General features: G+C 41.5%; 1 protein-coding gene across 3 annotated transcripts in view; it reads right to left on the bottom strand.

Moving 5' to 3' along the window:
- Positions 1 to 18,152, bottom strand: part of SPEF2 (sperm flagellar 2) — a 245,736-nt gene that overhangs the window by 60,368 nt on the left and 167,216 nt on the right. For 2 of the 3 annotated variants that reach the window (XM_075588085.1, XM_075588104.1), the window contains 2 exons: positions 16,689 to 16,872; positions 6,936 to 7,064 (listed from right to left, as the gene is read on the bottom strand). In XM_075588085.1, coding sequence (XP_075444200.1) covers positions 6,936 to 7,064; positions 16,689 to 16,872 — 313 coding nt within the window. The remainder of the gene's footprint in view (positions 1 to 6,935; positions 7,065 to 16,688; positions 16,873 to 18,152) is intronic. The other variant, XM_075588094.1, reaches the window with a different exon arrangement.

Genomic DNA, 18,152 nt, shown 5'->3' with positions numbered 1-18,152 from the left:
CTTCCCGGCGTCTCTACTTGTTCCAAACTTTGCCAGTACCAGTTGTGCTGAAGGATATTCGTTTAATGCAGAAGTCAAAATCTACATTTATATGGAACGGTAAAACCCTGAGAGTTAAAAGTAACATACTAAAGAGACCAATTCTGGGGGGTTGGAGGTGGGGTTAGTGGTACCTTGCATGTGGTCGTACTATAGGGCGGCCCAATTATGTCAAATTATACAATGCCACACGAACCCCGCTCAGAAACGATGGGTGGATATGGAAATATGCTCTCCTTTGACATTACATAATCTGATCTGGTCCCCGAAAAGGATGCTTAAATCCCTCCAAATCCGCTTTCCTCAATGACCAATTCATTAACAGTTTGGGAGGCCTCCAAATTTAGATGTTCCCTGACTTCCAAAAATTCATTAATGACCCCAATACTTGATAACCTCGACTTTGTTCCGGGTCTGAATAGTGTGGATTTTAAAATATGGAAACAAAATGAGTATTGTAGATTCACGGAACTGGAGGGTAGAATAGGTATTAAAATCTTTCACCAAATTAAGTCAGACAAAGACAGTCCCAATTCTGAATTTTTAAGGTACCTTCAGATCTGGGCTTTGTATAATAAAATTACATCCCGCCCTCCATTGAAAAACTCTGTATAGTAGAAACAGATAAAAGTGGCCTAACCTCTCTATTGTACAGGCAAGTGATCTGTTCTGGAGTGGAGTATGAAAGGAAACTTCCATATGTGGCGAAGTGGGAAGCAGATTTAGGGGAAGAAATAGATCCAGAAGATTGGGAGGGGATTTTTCTGGCAGCTTCAAAAAGCTCAATCGCACGTCCTTAAAGGAGAACACATATAAAGTCCTAATGAGGTGATATCTCACTCCACTTAGAATATCTAAATACGTCCCAGGTTACTCCCCATTATGCCCTAGACCAGGGGGGCGCAAACTTTTTTCCCTGCGCTCCCCTGCCGGCTGTCCCCTCACTCCCGCGCCCCCCCCCCAACCCCAACTTACCCTCGCTCCGGCGTAATGACGTCACGTTGCCATAGCAACGTGACGTCACATGACCTCGCAGCGTCATTTTGACGCCGCGTTGCCATGGCGACGCCGGGAGGAAGCCGCCGGAGCCACGGGTAAGTATGGTTTACAGAGGCCCTGCAGCTCCCCCGGCACTTAATTTAAGTGCCTCCGGGAAGCGCGCGGGGCCTCTGTAAACCCCGCGCCCCCCGTCGGCAGTCTCGCGCCCCCCCTGGGGGTCGCGCCCCACAGTTTGCGCACCGCTGCCCTAGACAATGTGGAGAGCCAACGGACTAGTTGCACTTGCTGTGGTCCTGCCCTTGTTTGACTCCCTTATGGGAGCAAATTAAAGATTGGCTACAGAGGATTTTGGGCCTCGAAATCCCTATGGACCCATGGCTGTTTTTATTAAACAGACCACTACAGGGCATATCCAGATCAAGCTCTAAATTAATTGCCCACTTTTCAACGGCAACGAGGTACGAGCTCAACACTGTGGAAACAAAATTAAATTCCAAACGTGGCCAAAATTAGGAAAAGAAATTAGTTTGTGTGCCAGATGGAGAAACTAACAAGTTTGGTTAATGACTCTGGCAATAAATTTCAAAAAGTCTGGTCACCGTGGTTGGCCCAGACAGACATCCCAGGAGTGAATCCCACCACGATACTGCTTTAATTTTTCTAGATGCGTTCTCCTTTGACTAGTGATAGGCATGTCAGGGTAGAAGGATGAGAAGGGGACCGCACGGGAGCCAGAATGACCAATTACAACATGGGAGCTAAGCCAAACTCTAGACGCTTCCACAGGCATCATATGGTACACACCCAATCTAATTGGTTTTAGTACCATGTGATAGCTTCCATTTTTTTTCAACGGATGTGATGTCATCTTAAAGGGAGGGACGAAACATCTTTTAAAAAATATGGATGCTTCACATGGTATATCTCCCAATCTGATTGGTTGGAGTAACGTGATAGCAGCCATTTTTTTTGTGACATCGCAAAGGGAGGGAAGCATATCCTTCCTTATTGACTGGCTTCCCCCCTTTTTGATGACACCACGTCCTTTAAAAAACGAAAAAATCTGTCACATGGTACACCAGCTAATCGAATTGAGGGTGTACCATTTCACACTCAAATGTGATGTAACAGGCCATATGTAAGGTCTGTCCCGTCTCGTTTGATGCCAAGAAGCCGACGGGACAACATCTGCCCCATTGGATTACAAGGACAGAAGAAATAAGGAAAGAAAAGAAAGAAGAAAAGAATGAAGAACTGTAAGGAATCCGCCCCTGGGTTTGGCTGGAACTCATTCCTTACTGAGCTATGGAGTTTCAAGACAAACCCTCCCTGCTCCTGCAATCACTGCACTCTGCATGCCTCCTGTGCAGCTCTGTCCCTATTCGCTAGGTGTGCTATATAGAATCAGCCCTTCCCAAGAAGATGCTGAGCATAAACCAAGTTCTACTTGGATGTACCTGTGTTTGCCATAAACACCCTTGCCTTAGCAATGCCAGTTTCCCGTGCTGAAGCGGTTGAGTTCCCAGCACTTGCTTCTTAGTTCCTCTGGCCTGTCTGGATATTCTCCTTGCAGAGGCCTGCTTCGTTGTTCTTAAGGCCTGTCTGCATATTTCCTGTGCAGAGACCTGCATCATTGTTCCTGTTGCAGAGGTCTGTATTGTTGTTCCTGAGGCCTGTCTGCATATCCCCCTTGCAGTAGCCTTCATCATGGCATACTCCCGTTCTTCTCGCAGAGGCCATTCCTACACTGCAGCTTGTATGCTGAAGCGCTACGCACTGCCTTCCTGTTGCCGAACCCTGCCTGTATCCATGATCATCGCTCCCGTGCCATCTGCCTTGACCCCAGCCTGGATAATGTTAACACTGCCTTCTCCAACCCTGACCCCGGCTTGTCTACGGATTACCCTGTCTTCTCCAATCCTGACCGACTACTTTTGACCATGGAATATACACTCCGGACCAGTCTCCGTGGCCCAAGGTCGGTGTTTTCACATCCCCACCTCATCCCCGCGGTCCGGTCCCAGTTTGTGGCGAGCACGATTGTTACAAGAACTTACCAGGGAGACATCTCTTCAATCAAGATATGATCACGGACTTATGCACATCGGCTGTTGAGGAGCATTGCATCGAGAGTCAAGAGATGGTGCTCGCATAGGATGGGTTGAAGACATCAAGGGTAAGAAACGCATTGATTGCATTTTATTTAATTGTGGCTTTTTGGGGGGGCTGCCCATTGACTGCAAATGTGTTTATTTATGCTCCATTTGGAGTTTAAAAAAGGATATTGACAAGCATAGAATTTTTGGCAAATTTTGTTTTTTATTTTACTGTAATGCATTGGGTTTTTTTGTTGTGTTTTTTTTTTTTAGCTTGACCATTGACTGTTTTAGTGGCAAACCATGCCCATATTATATGGGCATGGTGTACCACTGTGCCAATTAATTAGTTTATTGGCAATTTTTTTCATATTGAAATGTAATGTATTTGATTTGTTTTTCTATTTGTATTTGTAGCTTGCCCATTCATTGCCATAGTGGCAAACCATACTCATATTATGGGCATGGTATACCACTGTGCCAATCAATTGGTTTATTGTCAAATGCATGTTTTATTTAAATGTACTGTGTTTTATTTTGTGCCTGTTTTTTTTTTTTTTATATTGCCCATTCATTTTCAGTGTGGTAATCCATACTGGGGGCATGGTTTACCACTGTGCCAATCAATGGGTAGAGAGGGTGGAGGGTGGGGGTAGTTGCCCTGGGGAGGGTTGTTAGGCTTCCTGGGTGGGTAGCAGGGGAGGGGGGTTAACCCCTTAATTACTATAGTGGTTACTAACAGCTACGGTGATTAAGGGGTTAATGGCCATTAGTTTGTTTTTTATTGTAATGTTGCTGCCCACGGAGGACCGCGAGGATGGTGATAAACTTGGATGGCCTTCATCCTGGCAGGGGTAAGTGCATCTTTAATTTACTTTATGCTGGCTGTGTCATGTTTAATTTTGAATGGGCAAATGCACTATTATCCAGATCTGGATAATAGTAATTTTGCCCATTACTGTACTGTATGTGTTGGGGGGGGGGGGGGGGAGGGAGATGTGTATTTGTATTGCACTGTAATAGTTTTTTGAATGGGGAATAGCGCTATTAGCCATCTTTGGTTAATAGCACTTTTACACATTCCGGTGTGGTGGTGTTGGTACAGGGGGTGGGTGAAGGTGGTAGTTGCCCCAGGATGTTGTTTAGGCCTTGCGGTAGGGTAGCGTGAGGGGTTAACGCCTTCATTACCTTAGCGGTTGCAATGGTTAAGGTAATGAAGGGGTTAACTTCTACTGCCACCCTCCCGCAAGGCCTAAACACCCACCCTGGGGCAACTACAGTGTTCACCCACCCTCTTTATCAATAACTATGCAGTGCCTGCTACTTAACCCTTTCATTAACAGGCTCGGGGGTTCCCCACCGACCTCTAGTATCAATCCTATGCAGTAAAAGTTAAAAAAAAAAACTCCTTTTATGCATCTTGCAATTCCTTTAGCGCCAGCCACTAGCTGGCACCAAAATATTGCTAGTTTTTATAATATTATAGGCTTATCACAGCTTAGTGAATAGTAGTTTCTGGCAAAAAATTAGATTTTTTGGCTTATCATACGGCTTGTTTTAGCCAGAGTGTTATAGTACTATAAAAAGCCATTTTAGTGAAATATCGTCCTGTTATCAGAGCTTTGTGAATAGCTACACAGGCAATATGGCACTATAAGGGCATTTATAGTGCTACAGTATAAGTCACTTATCGAAGTTTAGTTAATAAGCGCCAATGTGTCAAAATTAATTAAAACATTTAAATAACCCCCACAATTCATAACCTTTTCATAACCTTTCTTTTGTCTTGCATTTCCCACACAGACTTACTGTAGTTCAGTTACTGGAAGGAATCTATGATCTTTTGCCACTGTGTATGTCAAGTTACTTGATACTGTATATAAACATATTGACTCTCCTTATGGCCCAGATCTACCAAACTCTGTTAAATCAGGATAAATAATGAGGTGTGAGGGGGAGGGGGAGAAGGAAGAGACAGCGGGAGAAAGAATAACATAACATTGACCCAGTTTTAGTCATTTAAATATAGTATAGGGCCCATTGACTTACATACCTCCAAAAACACTTCTATACAATGGTGCCTATTCTAGTAGCTCTGCAATGTCACAAACCTCTTCCAAAGTGCACTTGAGAAGTGGATTGGCATGCTTGGTTATTCTGAAAGCCCATATCGCATGTGTAAACCACGTCTAAATGGCTTTTTTTAGAAGCGGTTTCACTTTTGCTCTGACAATCCCATTGGTTTGTCAAAAAAGCCTCAAACTTGCATTTTCTTTGCCCACAACTGCTAATAGCTCCGTTATACAAACCGCTTTTAAAAACGCGCATTTGTTTTTTAACACCACCTAAAGGGTGGCGGGATTTGTATTACATCCAGAGCATGAAATATGGGTTTGGCAGAAAGAGCAAAACCCATAAATCAGACTGAGGATGGAGTTATTCCGCTTCTAAAGCAAGTACAATCCGGGTGGATTGGCTGTTAAACCATGCGGTTTGTCACTTTTTTTAGAAGCGATTTGAAAGAAGTGATTTGCAATACAGAATACCGTTTTTTCTCCCATTTTATTCCGCTTCGTGAGAACATGATGACAACTTTGAAGCTACTGCAATATGCCCCAATATGTGGAGAGATACCTGTAAACAAACCTAAGATACCTGGAAAATAAGCTAATTTAAATATGCAAAGAATATTAAAATGATTCACATTAGCATATTTCCCAGGCATTTCAGGTTTGTTTACAGGTATCTCCCCATGTATTGTATAGAAGACTGTTTTAGAGAAACTGCCTCTAAATCTAGCAGTGTGCTGGTTAATTGCACACAGGCAATCAACCAGACTCCACCTGGCTGATTAGGACTTTTAGAAAAGCCTGATGTGAGAAACAGGGGAGAGATTCCTTAGCTCACATTTGGGCTGACATACGGAAAAGGAGGACTGCAGAGATTTCCTTAGCCCACAACTGGGCTGACATGAGGAAAATATGATGTCTTGATGAACACAAAAGGACTGTATGCTGACAGCAAGACAAGGGGACAAGACCTCTATACCTGGACATAGAGTGCCATAGCACACAAGGATGCTGACCCAGGAGAACAGAGAGGACTTTCCCTACAGCTACAACAGAAACAGATAAGAGACTTTCTTGTTGTACGTGTGAGTGTGTGTGAGTGTGTGAGTGTGTGAGTGTGTGAGTGTATGTATGTATGTATGTATGTATGTATGTATGTATGTATGTATGTATATATATATATATATATATATATATATATATATATATATATTTAGGGTGGTAACCATTTTAGCAACCCACACAGTCAGAAAGGACTGGAGTAAAGGTTTAGTTATTCTCCAAAGTGGAGTAGGCCTTTATTTTGTTTGTTTTTGTATATTTTGCATCGTTAAAGGAATAGGTGCAATGAAGCCAAGATATAATTTCACCCTAATCGGTCTCCATTCAATGTACCTCTGCACACATCTCTTACAGGCCCTATACTATATTTAAAGGAGTAAAACTGGGTTGACGCTATGTTATTCTTTTAGTGGATAAGCATTACTATTAACATATTAGCTTAGGTTTACATCACGTTTAATAGCCTAAGGCTTTGTGTATCTTAGAGTAGGTGTGCATCATAATTCACTAACTAAAAAAGCATTTTTCATCTCAAAACTATATATAAGTCAATGGAAAATGAAGAAATATCGCGCATTTTTCTACCAAATTTCCCAAAACAAAATGTTCTATATTGTCCGGTTTATAGATATATATATGAATACATATGCATGTAATCTGCCAATGTTACCATGTTTGCAATTGTTGTAACTGCTGTTTGCCAGGTGTCAGTGATGAGCTTCTTATCAACCTCACAGATCTGCCATAAGATCTCCAATGAAGGATCATCCTTTCGTTTCACTTGATGTGCTTTGCTCTTCTATTTGCCGGCAGATGTCATACAGGTACAGTATGTGTAAAGGGTTAAGGTACAACTAGAAGGCTTGGTCTATTTATATTTTTAACAGTATTATTGTAAATCTTTTTTGGTACATAGATTTAGCAAACAGTGGTATTAAAATGATGTCCAGCGCAATTAATATAATAAATAACATATAGACAGTAATTATGGCATTGGTAATAATAGCTCTGGGACTCCTACTCTTTCAAGTCCCCATTTTAGCTCATTGGAGCCTATGTACTAAGAGTTGCAAATGGCATTTTTCACGTAACATTGATGCACGGAAACCTCCAATTTTATTGCACTAGTGTGCGCCTATGTAGTAACCTTATTTTGCTCAATGCCTTGAGCGTCAAACATTTTTACAGTCAAATATTTTGGCACACAGAGATGGAAGGCATTTGGTGCTGCACAGATGTAAATGGCGTGCACTAAAAAAATGGCATCTGTGTGCCAAAAAAAGTATATTGTGTGTAAAAATTGTCAGCCAAGTTGAACGTGGTGTAAATACTAGAAAGTCTGTTTATATTATTAGCGCAGAATTACGCTATGTATCAATCAAAAATGTACTTGACGCAGCATGGATGTTTCATTATACGGGATAACAAAATGTATTTTAACAGTATGCCTATTTTAAATAATATTACACTAACGATTTATACTTACTAACACTATTTATGAATAAGAAATACAATTTAAATTGAAACAAAATTGTGTATCAATCAGGTATTCAATATGATGCAATGTGTCAACATTCATTTACACATTTAAATAACCTCCACAATTCATAACCTTTGTTATAGTCTTGCATTTCCCACGGAAAGTTACTGTAGTTCAGTTACTGGAAGGAATCTATGATCATTTGCCACTGTGTATGTCAAGTTACCTTATATAAAAACATATTGGCCAACTCTCTTTATGGCCCAGATCTACCAAACTCTGTTAAATCAGGATAAATAATGAGAGGGGTGGGGGGGTGAGAAGAGACAGAGGGAGAGAGAATAACATAACATTGACCGAGTTTTACTCATTTAAATATAGTATAAGGCCATGTTTAAATAAAGCAGCCTCAGAGCTCTGAGAAACCAGCAGAGAGATAGTTAATTGCAGACACTCAACTAGTCTCCACCTAGACTAATGAGAGCTCTGTAAAGAGTGTCCTGTGAGGCACAGGAAAGAGATTACTTAGCTCACAATGGAGCTGCCATAAGGAAAAGGAGGGCTGTGTTCTGAGAGCAAGACAAAAGGGGACCAGACCTCTATGCCTGGACCCTCAAGCAGACAACTACCCGGACACCACTGACCTGAAGGGCCACCTGTGTTAAGGTACCACTGAGACTTTGGGGTGATAAGTGGGTAAGGGGCTTCCCCCCTCCCTTCCAGCCTTGCAGAGAGAGACTGGGGAAGTAAGTTACACAGGAATATGTGTTTATTGTTTTATGTATATTTTTGTTTGCAGTATTGTTTAAAGGAACAGGCAGGCCTTACTGTATATTAATTTCACCTTAAAAACAGTCTCCATTGCATACCTCTGCACACATCTCTTACATATGGTGTCAGAAGTTTGGATGAGAGGTGGCCCTTGAAGTTCAAAGGGGCACTGGGGTCTGCCTGTGAAAATGTGTCTGCTTTTGCCTACATAAGTTCCTGCAACAGTCTGAGCAACAAAACACGTGCAGAAGTGACCAGAATAAAAGGGCTACACATCCAGGCAGGAAAACTACACTGCACTGGAGAAAGCCACAGTTTGACTGGGGAGACTGCGATAGATGGTGACCCACACAAGGGATTGATGCTGTGACCAGTCTACCCCACCACTTGTGAAAAAAAAAAAAACCATATGGGATTTTAAAATGGCCGCCCAGCTGAAGTCAAATACAGACTCTGCAAGAATGGGGAAGAAAATGTGTTTCTGGTGTAAAGAGCCCAGCCACACAGAGCAGTGTCCCTTTAGGCTTTATTCGGATGATGAGGATGATCCCTACGTGGCCCCAGAAAAAGAGCAACTACTGCAGCAAGCAATGTGCTGTGATCACAAGGAAGATACAGAAGTTTTACTTGGCAAGGGCACATCCAGTATCACTGATGAGAAAGAATGTGTGCACACGACTGCTGATGTTTCAGAACCTACCAAAGTAAAGAAGAAAAATAAAAAGTATACAGAGACGCCTGTGAGAGCTACAAACTCTGCAAGCAAAGTCTGCCCACCTGTAGAACTACCAGCTGGAGTTAATGCGAATACAGTGAAAACAGCTGCAATAGCGCCTCCTGAGGTCAGGAAAAAAAAACACCTGATAGCCCCAAAATGGACAAGATGTGACATTCCTTTAATGAATCCTACCCCACGGAAGAGTGGCCCTTCCAGTCCTACGAGGATACACATGAAGATATCTCTTATGGGGAACCCGATCTGAGTCACACCGACAAAACACCCCAAGAATGGTGGAGGTGACTAAACTCGGTACACACCGAACAAACAGGTCTCTATGTCCCTGAATATTCCTGCCAGCTAACGCAACTGCAAGAAAAGCCTGGCGGATACAGTGAAGCTGCTGAAGTTTCAAATAAAGACGGAGTCCCCAGTATCCCTGATGGGACGGAGTCATCCAAAACAAAAGGGCGGAAAAGGAAAGCGGTTCTTCACTTACCGTGGAAGGAACAGACATGTCCACAGAAAAAGGGGGTCCGAGATGCCCTGCTGCCTAGAGAAAATGGAGGATTCATCACGCGGATGACAGAATATCCAGAGAGCCCAAGGCAGAAGTCGTGTAACCCAAAGAAGTGTCTGTCCAGTACTAACAGTGAGGAACCCTTAACAAACTATATCTTGAAAGCAAAGCCGGAACCAATGAGTGATGATACCTTGACCAGCCCTGAAGATGCCCTGAAAAATGCCAGGCATGACTGTGATCTGCTTCGTGAACAATTGAAACTGGAGAGGGAAGATAACGCTGAGCTACTGAAGACTGTTCTCTGTTTCCGGAAGCGAATTGGAGGATCTAAGGACAGATCTTGATACTGTACTTCAAATGCTACTATTACCAAAATTGATGAAAATCAGAGCCAATTTGATAAAATGATTGCTAATCTGAAACAGAAGTATGAGGAGGCACTGAAAGAGATTAGCCTCTCTCTGCAAGAGGGTCATACTTGCCATAGAGAGGCGGAAGTCTCTCAGAATGAGGTTTACACTCTCCGTATAGAACTGAATGCCTCACACCAAGAGATCAGCCGTTGCCGCACAGAATTGGAAGTCTCCAAAAAGGAACTTCAGTCTCGCTGAGAAGCTGGATATCTCTCAAAAAGCTGTCTACAGTGTTAGCATGGATCTTAAAGTCTCTCAGAATGAACTTCACACCCTCAACCTAGAGATAAAAGTCTCACGCCAGGAGACCGGGAGTCTCAACTCAGAAGTGCGTAAATGGAAGGAGGATTACAAGGAGGCCCTGATTATTACAGAGACTATAAAAAGAGAAAATACAATGCTGAAAGCAGAAAATTCTGATTTGACTGACCACGTCAATGAAAAGAATGAAAAGCTTAATGAGCTAGAAAAAAGGATGAAACTATTTGAATATGAACGTTAGAAGCATGGGAGCAACGCACACAAGCAGAGCACCTACTGCAGAACTAACTGCAAGGTCTGCGTGCGTACCTACAAATTGCCAAAGAGAAGCAGCGATCTCTGCAGGAAGAAAATTTGCAGGCTACTAAAGAAGTACAAGTGCTGCAGGAACGTCTGATTGCTCAGTCGGTCCTCGCAAAGCAGCATGAGAAACTGAAGGCTACCCTGAGCATCACCAGAGTATCGCTCGAGGTCAAGCTTGGAGGCCAGGTGATTCGGTACAAGAGGGAGCACAAGAAGATCCAGGAACTGAGCCAAGCAGCTGCGGCCCGAGCGAAGAAATCCGCAGAGCTCCAAAATATCATGAAGAATGCGTTGATGCACGCACAGAACAAGCTTCAGAAACAGGATTCTCTCGCTGATGAGCTAAATTCTTAAAGAGGGAGAAAAGCAGCAGAGTAATTCAGAAGTACTACAAAGCTCTTGTCCAAACGAAGTTGGAAAGAGAAATATATCTGCGCAAATGCTCTGCAGCGCTCACCATACAGGCTGCCTACAGAGGAATGAAAACTTGTCGGCTAAATAGCCAGAATAAAGCAGCCTGCCTTCTCAAATCCATATGGAGAATGCAACGTCAAAGAAAAAATTATGAACAATTGAAGCAGTGTTTCATTTTGCTCCAGTCAAATGATAGGAAGTATCTGCAGCAAAGATGCTACAAAAAAATGAAAGAAGCTGCTTGTGTGACTCAACCAGATCTAGGTCATACGTCACAACCAAGCAAGCAGTGCGTTGCTACAGTATAAGCGCACCCGCAATGCCATCTCCATCCTATAATCGGCTTTCCACAAAATTCAGGAAAGAAGAACCGAATTACGACTGAGAAATGCAATTGCAATACAGTCATACTACTGTGGCCCCATGGCCCAAACCAGATTCCTCACAAGGAAAATAGCCGCGAGAAAGATTCAGTCTTTGGCTAGAACAAGAGAGAACTGTTTTGGGGAGCATACCTCTACAGCTACCACATTAGTCGACCTCAAAAAAAAGGGACCACGGGGGTCAATCAAAAAGGATGTGGCTGTGTCACCCCAAAGTGACACATAAGTGTCTATGGAGTTAAAACAGGAGAAAAAAACGGCAGTGCACTGCCAAGAAAACCAGGAGGCTCACGGCAGCAGAAGCAAAGATTTATTTATGCCATAAAAAGATTGGACAAAGGTCCCCCCTAGCCCCAACAAGTAACCACCTACATGTTTCGGGCTCTATGCCCTTTCTCAAGGTTCTCACCTTGAGAAAGGGCATACTGTAGAGCCCGAAACGCGTATGTGGTTACTTGTTGGGGCTAGGGGGGACCTTTGTCCAATCTTTTTATGGCATAAATAAATCTTTGCTTCTGCTGCCGTGAGCCTTCTCCTGGTTTTCTTGGCAGTGCACTGCCGTTTTTTCTCCTGTTCCTGCTCCTGTTACTGGTGGACTGCACGCTATTTATTCCTGCTGAAGAAAACTCCCCTGGGTTCTGCAATTCAAAAGTGAGTTATACCTGTGGGTTGCCATACCCCTTCATTCTCACTATATGGGACATTTATTGTACTATTCTTTATTGGTGCCTGTGGCATTAAGTACTAGTCCCTTAAACCCTATTAGGGTAACTTTATTGTGTATACAGATTATTGGGAGCTTCTCAACTGCAGATGTTACGAATACACTAAGGACTTGTCTTTCTGATGCACTGGCGTTCTACACGTCTATGGAGTTAATACTGGCGTTATCATCTGTGGATGCTCTCTACATCTTTTAATATCCTTAAACCTGGATGCATACTAAATACAATGGACTAATTTCTGATTTTATTTCCTCACACTATGTTTGTTTGATTGGAACCCCTCTATCAAATTAAGCCAATCAGCTACTGATCTTTATTTAACATGTGGAGGTAGAGAAAAAAAGAGAATAAAGCGCACTGCCAGGGAGTCAGGTGGTATAAAATAAAATTCTATTTATTCAGCACAGGTACAAAAATTCATCACACCTGTAGGTGGAAAAAGTCCCCCCACGCGTTTCAGACACGAGTGTCCTTTATCAAGGAGTAATGACCAATTGGTTAACTGAGGAAGAAGTTCATAAGCGACTTGAAAAAATTAAAGTAAATAAGGCACCTGGCCCCGATGGCATACATCCAAGAGTTCTCAAGGAGTTAAGCTCAGTAATAGCAAAACCATTATATTTAATATTCAAGGACTCCATTTCCACAGGCTCAGTACCACAAGATTGGCGTAAAGCAGATGTGGTGCCTATATTTAAAAAGGGAGCTAGATCACACCCAGGGAATTACAGACCTGTAATAGTAGGGAAACTACTTGAAGGTTTAATACGGGATAATATTCAGGAATACCTAATGGAAAATAAAATTATTAGTAATAGTCAGCATGGATTTATGAAGGATAGATCTTGCCAAACTAACCTTATTTGTTTCTTTGAGGAGGTAAGTAGGAATTTAGACCAGGGTAATGCAGTTGATGTGGTCTACTTAGATTTTGCAAAGGCTTTTGATACGGTTTCACACAAGAGGTTGGTGTACAAAATAAAGAAAATTGGACTCAGTAATAATATATGCACCTGGATTGAAAACTGGTTAAAGGACAGACAACAGAGGGTTGTCATAAATGGAACTTTTTCAGGTTGGGCTAAAGTCGTGAGTGGAGTACCTCAAGGATCGGTACTGGGACCCCTGCTTTTTAACTTGTTTATTAATGACCTTGAGGTTGGGATCGAGAGCAAAGTCTCCATCTTTGCTGATGATACTAAATTGTGTAAGGTAATAGAATCAGAGCAGGATGAAATTTCTCTTCAGAAGGACTTGGAGAGACTGGAAACGTGGGCAGGTAAATGACAGACGAGGTTTAATACAGATAAATGTAAGGTTATGCATTTGGGATACAAGAATAAAAAGGCGACTTACAAATTAAATGGAGATATATTGGGGGAATCCTTGATGGAGAAGGATTTAGGAGTGCTTGTAGACAGCAGGCTTAGCAATAGTGCCCAATGTCATGCAGTAGCTGCAAAGGCAAACAAGATCTTATCTTGCATCAAACGGGCAATGGATGGAAGGGAAGTAGACATAATTATGCCCCTTTACAAAGCATTAGTAAGACCACACCTTGAATATGGAGTACAATTTTGGGCACCAATCCTAAGAAAAGACATTATGGAACTAGAGAGAGTGCAGAGAAGAGCCACCAAATTAATAAAGGGGATGGACATTCTAACTTATGAGGAGAGGCTAGCTATATTGGATTTATTTACATTAGAAAAGTGGCGTCTAAGAGGGGATATGATAACTATATACAAATATATTCAGGGACAATACAAGGAGCTTTCAAAAGAACTATTCATCCCACGGGCCATCCCTTAAGGTTGGAGGAAAGGAAATTTCACCAGCAACAAAGGAAAGGGTTCTTTACAGTAAGGGCAGTTAAAATGTGGAATTCATTACCCATGGAGACTGTGATGGCAGATACAATAGATTTGTTCAAAAAAGGTTGGACATCTTTTTAGATGGGAAAGGTATACAGGGATATACCAAATAAGTATACATGGGAAGGATCTTGATCCAGGGATTAATCCGATTGCCAATTCTTGGAGTCAGGAAGGAATTAATTTTTCCCCTTAATGGGGTTTTTTGTTTGCCTTCCTCTGGATCAATAAGTAAGTATAGATATAGAATAAAGTATCTGTTGTCTGAATTTAGCATAGGTTCTTGATGGACGTACGTCTTTTTTCAACCTCATCTACTATGTAACTATGTAACTATGCTTCTACGGCTGGCACGCCACCATGGACTTCCTTAGACTGAAGGAGTGGGTACGATCTTTCCAAGTTATTTGTTTATTCATGATCATATATGGATGAGTTCCATTACTTGTTATTTTCCTCCAATGAGGTTACATCAAGGTGATTTGTTGATTTGTTGATTGTTCCCTTCAGGAGAAGTGATTTTATGATTGAATTGGTCACTCACAGGTCATACTTTAGTCTATACCCACTCCATAGCACAGTTGTATATAGGAGCCCTCATTGTAAGGATTTATTGCATGAAAGTTTCATAATCTTTGGAGCACCCATCTCCCACATATTCTGAACTTTATTTAACATCTACCTGGTATGTTTGTTTGATTTGGAACCCCTCTATCAAATTAAGCCCATCTACTATTGATCTTTATTTAACATCTACCTGGTATGAGCTGAAAAGGCAGATCCCTCCCCAAAACATGGCTAGCCCCTAAAACTCCCAATGCAAATATAACCATTCAGGGATACTCCATTTCTAGGAGAGATAGGTCAAAGAGAAGAGGCGTGTTATTTTATATTGCAGACACCTTACAATTTACACTGTTAAATTGTCCCCCAAGCCCACCCTCTTTTGAAATCCTAGATTGCAAAATCTGCCTCCCCTTTTCTAAGCCCATCTTGCTTGCTGGCATCTACAGATGCAGCCACAAGTATCCGAACACTTGCCTTTGAAAATCTGGGGCAATACCCCAGTAATGCCGCAACATTTCTGTGACATTTCTGCAAACCGACTAATGGCCCATCGGATTAATACAGCGGGGGTCCCAGGCAGTCTCATTCAGTTTGAATGGGACTGCCAGGGACCCCCGCTGTGTTAATCCAATGGGCCATTCGTCTGTCTGCAGAAATGTGACAGACATGTTGCAGCATTACTGGGGTATTGCCCCAGATTTTCCCAGGCAAGTGTTCGGATACTCGTGGCTGCATCAGTACCACCCCCCTAAAGCCCCTCTACAGTCCCTGACTGACATCACCCAGTTTCTTGGCTCCATTTCCTCTCTCAATGAGAAGTTATTTATTTATAAAATGTTTTACCAGGAAGTATTATATTCAGAGTTCTCTTGTTTTCAAGTATGTCCTGAGCATAGAGTTAAGATGAAAAATAATACATGATTACAATACTGTAAGTAATAAGTACAATAGTTATATAAGTGAACAGGGTATACATTATATACAAGACATTTCATGCACAGTAAGAGATAATATATATTATAGGTGTATGTAACAGTTACAAACCTGATTAAAATTTGAGACAGCTTTAGTTTTGAAAGAACTTAAACTGGTGGTGGCTGTGAGAGGCTCCAGTACGTTGTTCCAGTTTTGGGCTGCACGGTAAGAGGAGGAGCAGCCGGATAATTTGTTGAGCCTTGGGACCATGAACAGTCTTTTGGAGTCTGATCTCAGATAATAAGTGCTGCATGTGGTAGGGGTGAGGAGCTTGTTCAGATAGATTGGTAACTTTCCCAAAAAGTATTTGAAGGCAAGACAGGAAAGGTGAACTTTGCATCTAGACTCAAGTGATGACCAATCTAGTTCTTTAAGCATCTCGCAGTGATGTGTGTTGTAATTGCATTGGAGAACAAAACGGCATATTGAATTGTAGAGGGTGTCAAGTTTGCCAAGATGGGTTTGGGGTGCCGAGTCGTATACTATGTCTCCATAGTTGATAATTGGCATTAGCATCTGCTGTGCGATACGCTTTCTGACCAGCAGACTAGCAGTATTGTAAAATACACCTAGTTTGGTATAGGTTTTGGATGTCAGGGTATCAATGTGCATCCCGAATGTTAAGTGGGAGTCAAACCACTGTGGGACTGTGTTTTATTTTATTATATTGTATTTCATTTTGGTAATTGGTCATCACTAGAGTCTAGGTGCAAAGTACATCTTTCCTGCCTTGCCTTCAAATACTTTCTGGGCAAGCTGCCCATTTATCTGAACAAGCTCCTCCCCCCTACCACATGCAGCACTTATCATTTCAGATATGACTCTAAAAGACTGTTCATGGTCCCAAGGCTCAACAAAGAAGCCGGCTGCTCCTCCTTCTCTTACCGTGCACCCCAAAAGTGGAACAACCTACCGGAGACTCTCACAGCCACCACCAGTTTAATATATATATATATATATATATATATATATATATATATATATGAATATATTTGCATGTAATCTGCCAATGTTACCATGTTTGTAATTGATGTAATTGCTGCTTGCCAGGTGTCAGTGATAAACTTCCGATCAGCATCACAGATCTGCCCTGAGATCTCCAGTGAAGGATCATCCTTTCCTTTCATTTGAGGTGCCCTGCTCTTATGTTTGCTGGCATTTTGCTCTGGAGACTGGGCTCTTCGAGGCACAAGAGGAATTCTTGAAATAGAAAACACATTTGTCAAACCACAACACAATTAATTGGTGAATGGTGTAAACAATGCACAAACAAGTAGATTATTTAAGTCGTCAAGGTGCATGTTTGATTTGACATGAGTGGCATGTTATCCAGCTGTTTTTTTTCTGGTGGAGGAAAATGTGTGGAATAAAAAGGTTGGAATAAAGAGAGAGATAAGTTACTAAACATCTGTAAAATTAGTATTAAAGGGGCAGTTCGACCACTTGTTGCATGATCAGAATCTAAGGGTTTGGTAAACTCTCCCAATACATAGTGCTGTAGTTTCAATCTTAACAATTTCTGCAGGAGTGCTGTGTTTTATTGTTAGTGTATGACCTGCCTCTTTGGGGTTGGCAAGCCATTTAGGCTTAAAAATGTTGGGCCAAAAGATGGCACCCCAATTTTGAGATTTTAAAGAATTATTGAACACTGGCCGGCTCTTTTAGCAGCATGTTGAATACAATTAGAGTACAAATGTTAGTTATACTGATTGCAGGTTTTTATGCGTTTTAAATGAAAGAGAAAGGGTTATATGCGTGTATCTATATTGATATTTCTATACTTTTGTGTTTTGACATCAGCCAAACTGCTAGAGTAACTAAGAAAGACGACACAAAAACAAAAAGGTGTGAAAACTCATTTACATGGCAATTTCTCCATTTCATTCTCATGACTACACATTTAAACAGAGAACATACAACTAATTTGAACAACATGCTTTTGAACCATAGAAATCAACAGAACATGTGTATTGTAAATTTTCAATGATGCAGCTACATTGTCAATGAAAGGGTTCTTATCTGCATGTGTGTGTAATCGTAGAAAAATTTTATTAATTGATAATGAAATTATTAAGTGAATTCTCAACTTATATACAGTAGGGTCCACAGAAATTAACCATACCAACCACACACCAGTTTTATTTTTAATAAAACAATGTTAGGATTATATTGATTGTTTATGAAATGTGCATTTTAAATAATGATTCAGCTAAAAAAATGAGTTGTAGTTATCATAAACAAGTTTTGTGATGCTGGTAAGGGAAAGCAAAGCTTAATTTACAGTATTAGAGGTCCATAATGAGCTTGAGCACTGTATGAAGTGGAATCGTTGAAGCGGTGTGTTTATCGCCATTCAGTTAATCTGCTATGAACATCACTTCTGGGATAATAATGTAATTTGCCATTATTTAACAGATTAATACAATAGTACAAACTGATCATCATTCGTTGACATCAATCTATGACAGTCAGATTAGTGA

The sequence above is a fragment of the Ascaphus truei genome, chromosome 1 (genome assembly GCF_040206685.1).
Source record: "Ascaphus truei isolate aAscTru1 chromosome 1, aAscTru1.hap1, whole genome shotgun sequence".
Lineage (NCBI taxonomy): Eukaryota > Metazoa > Chordata > Amphibia > Anura > Ascaphidae > Ascaphus > Ascaphus truei.
The sequence above is the reverse complement of the archived record's forward strand: the minus strand, read 5'-3'. Positions and strand labels throughout refer to the sequence as shown.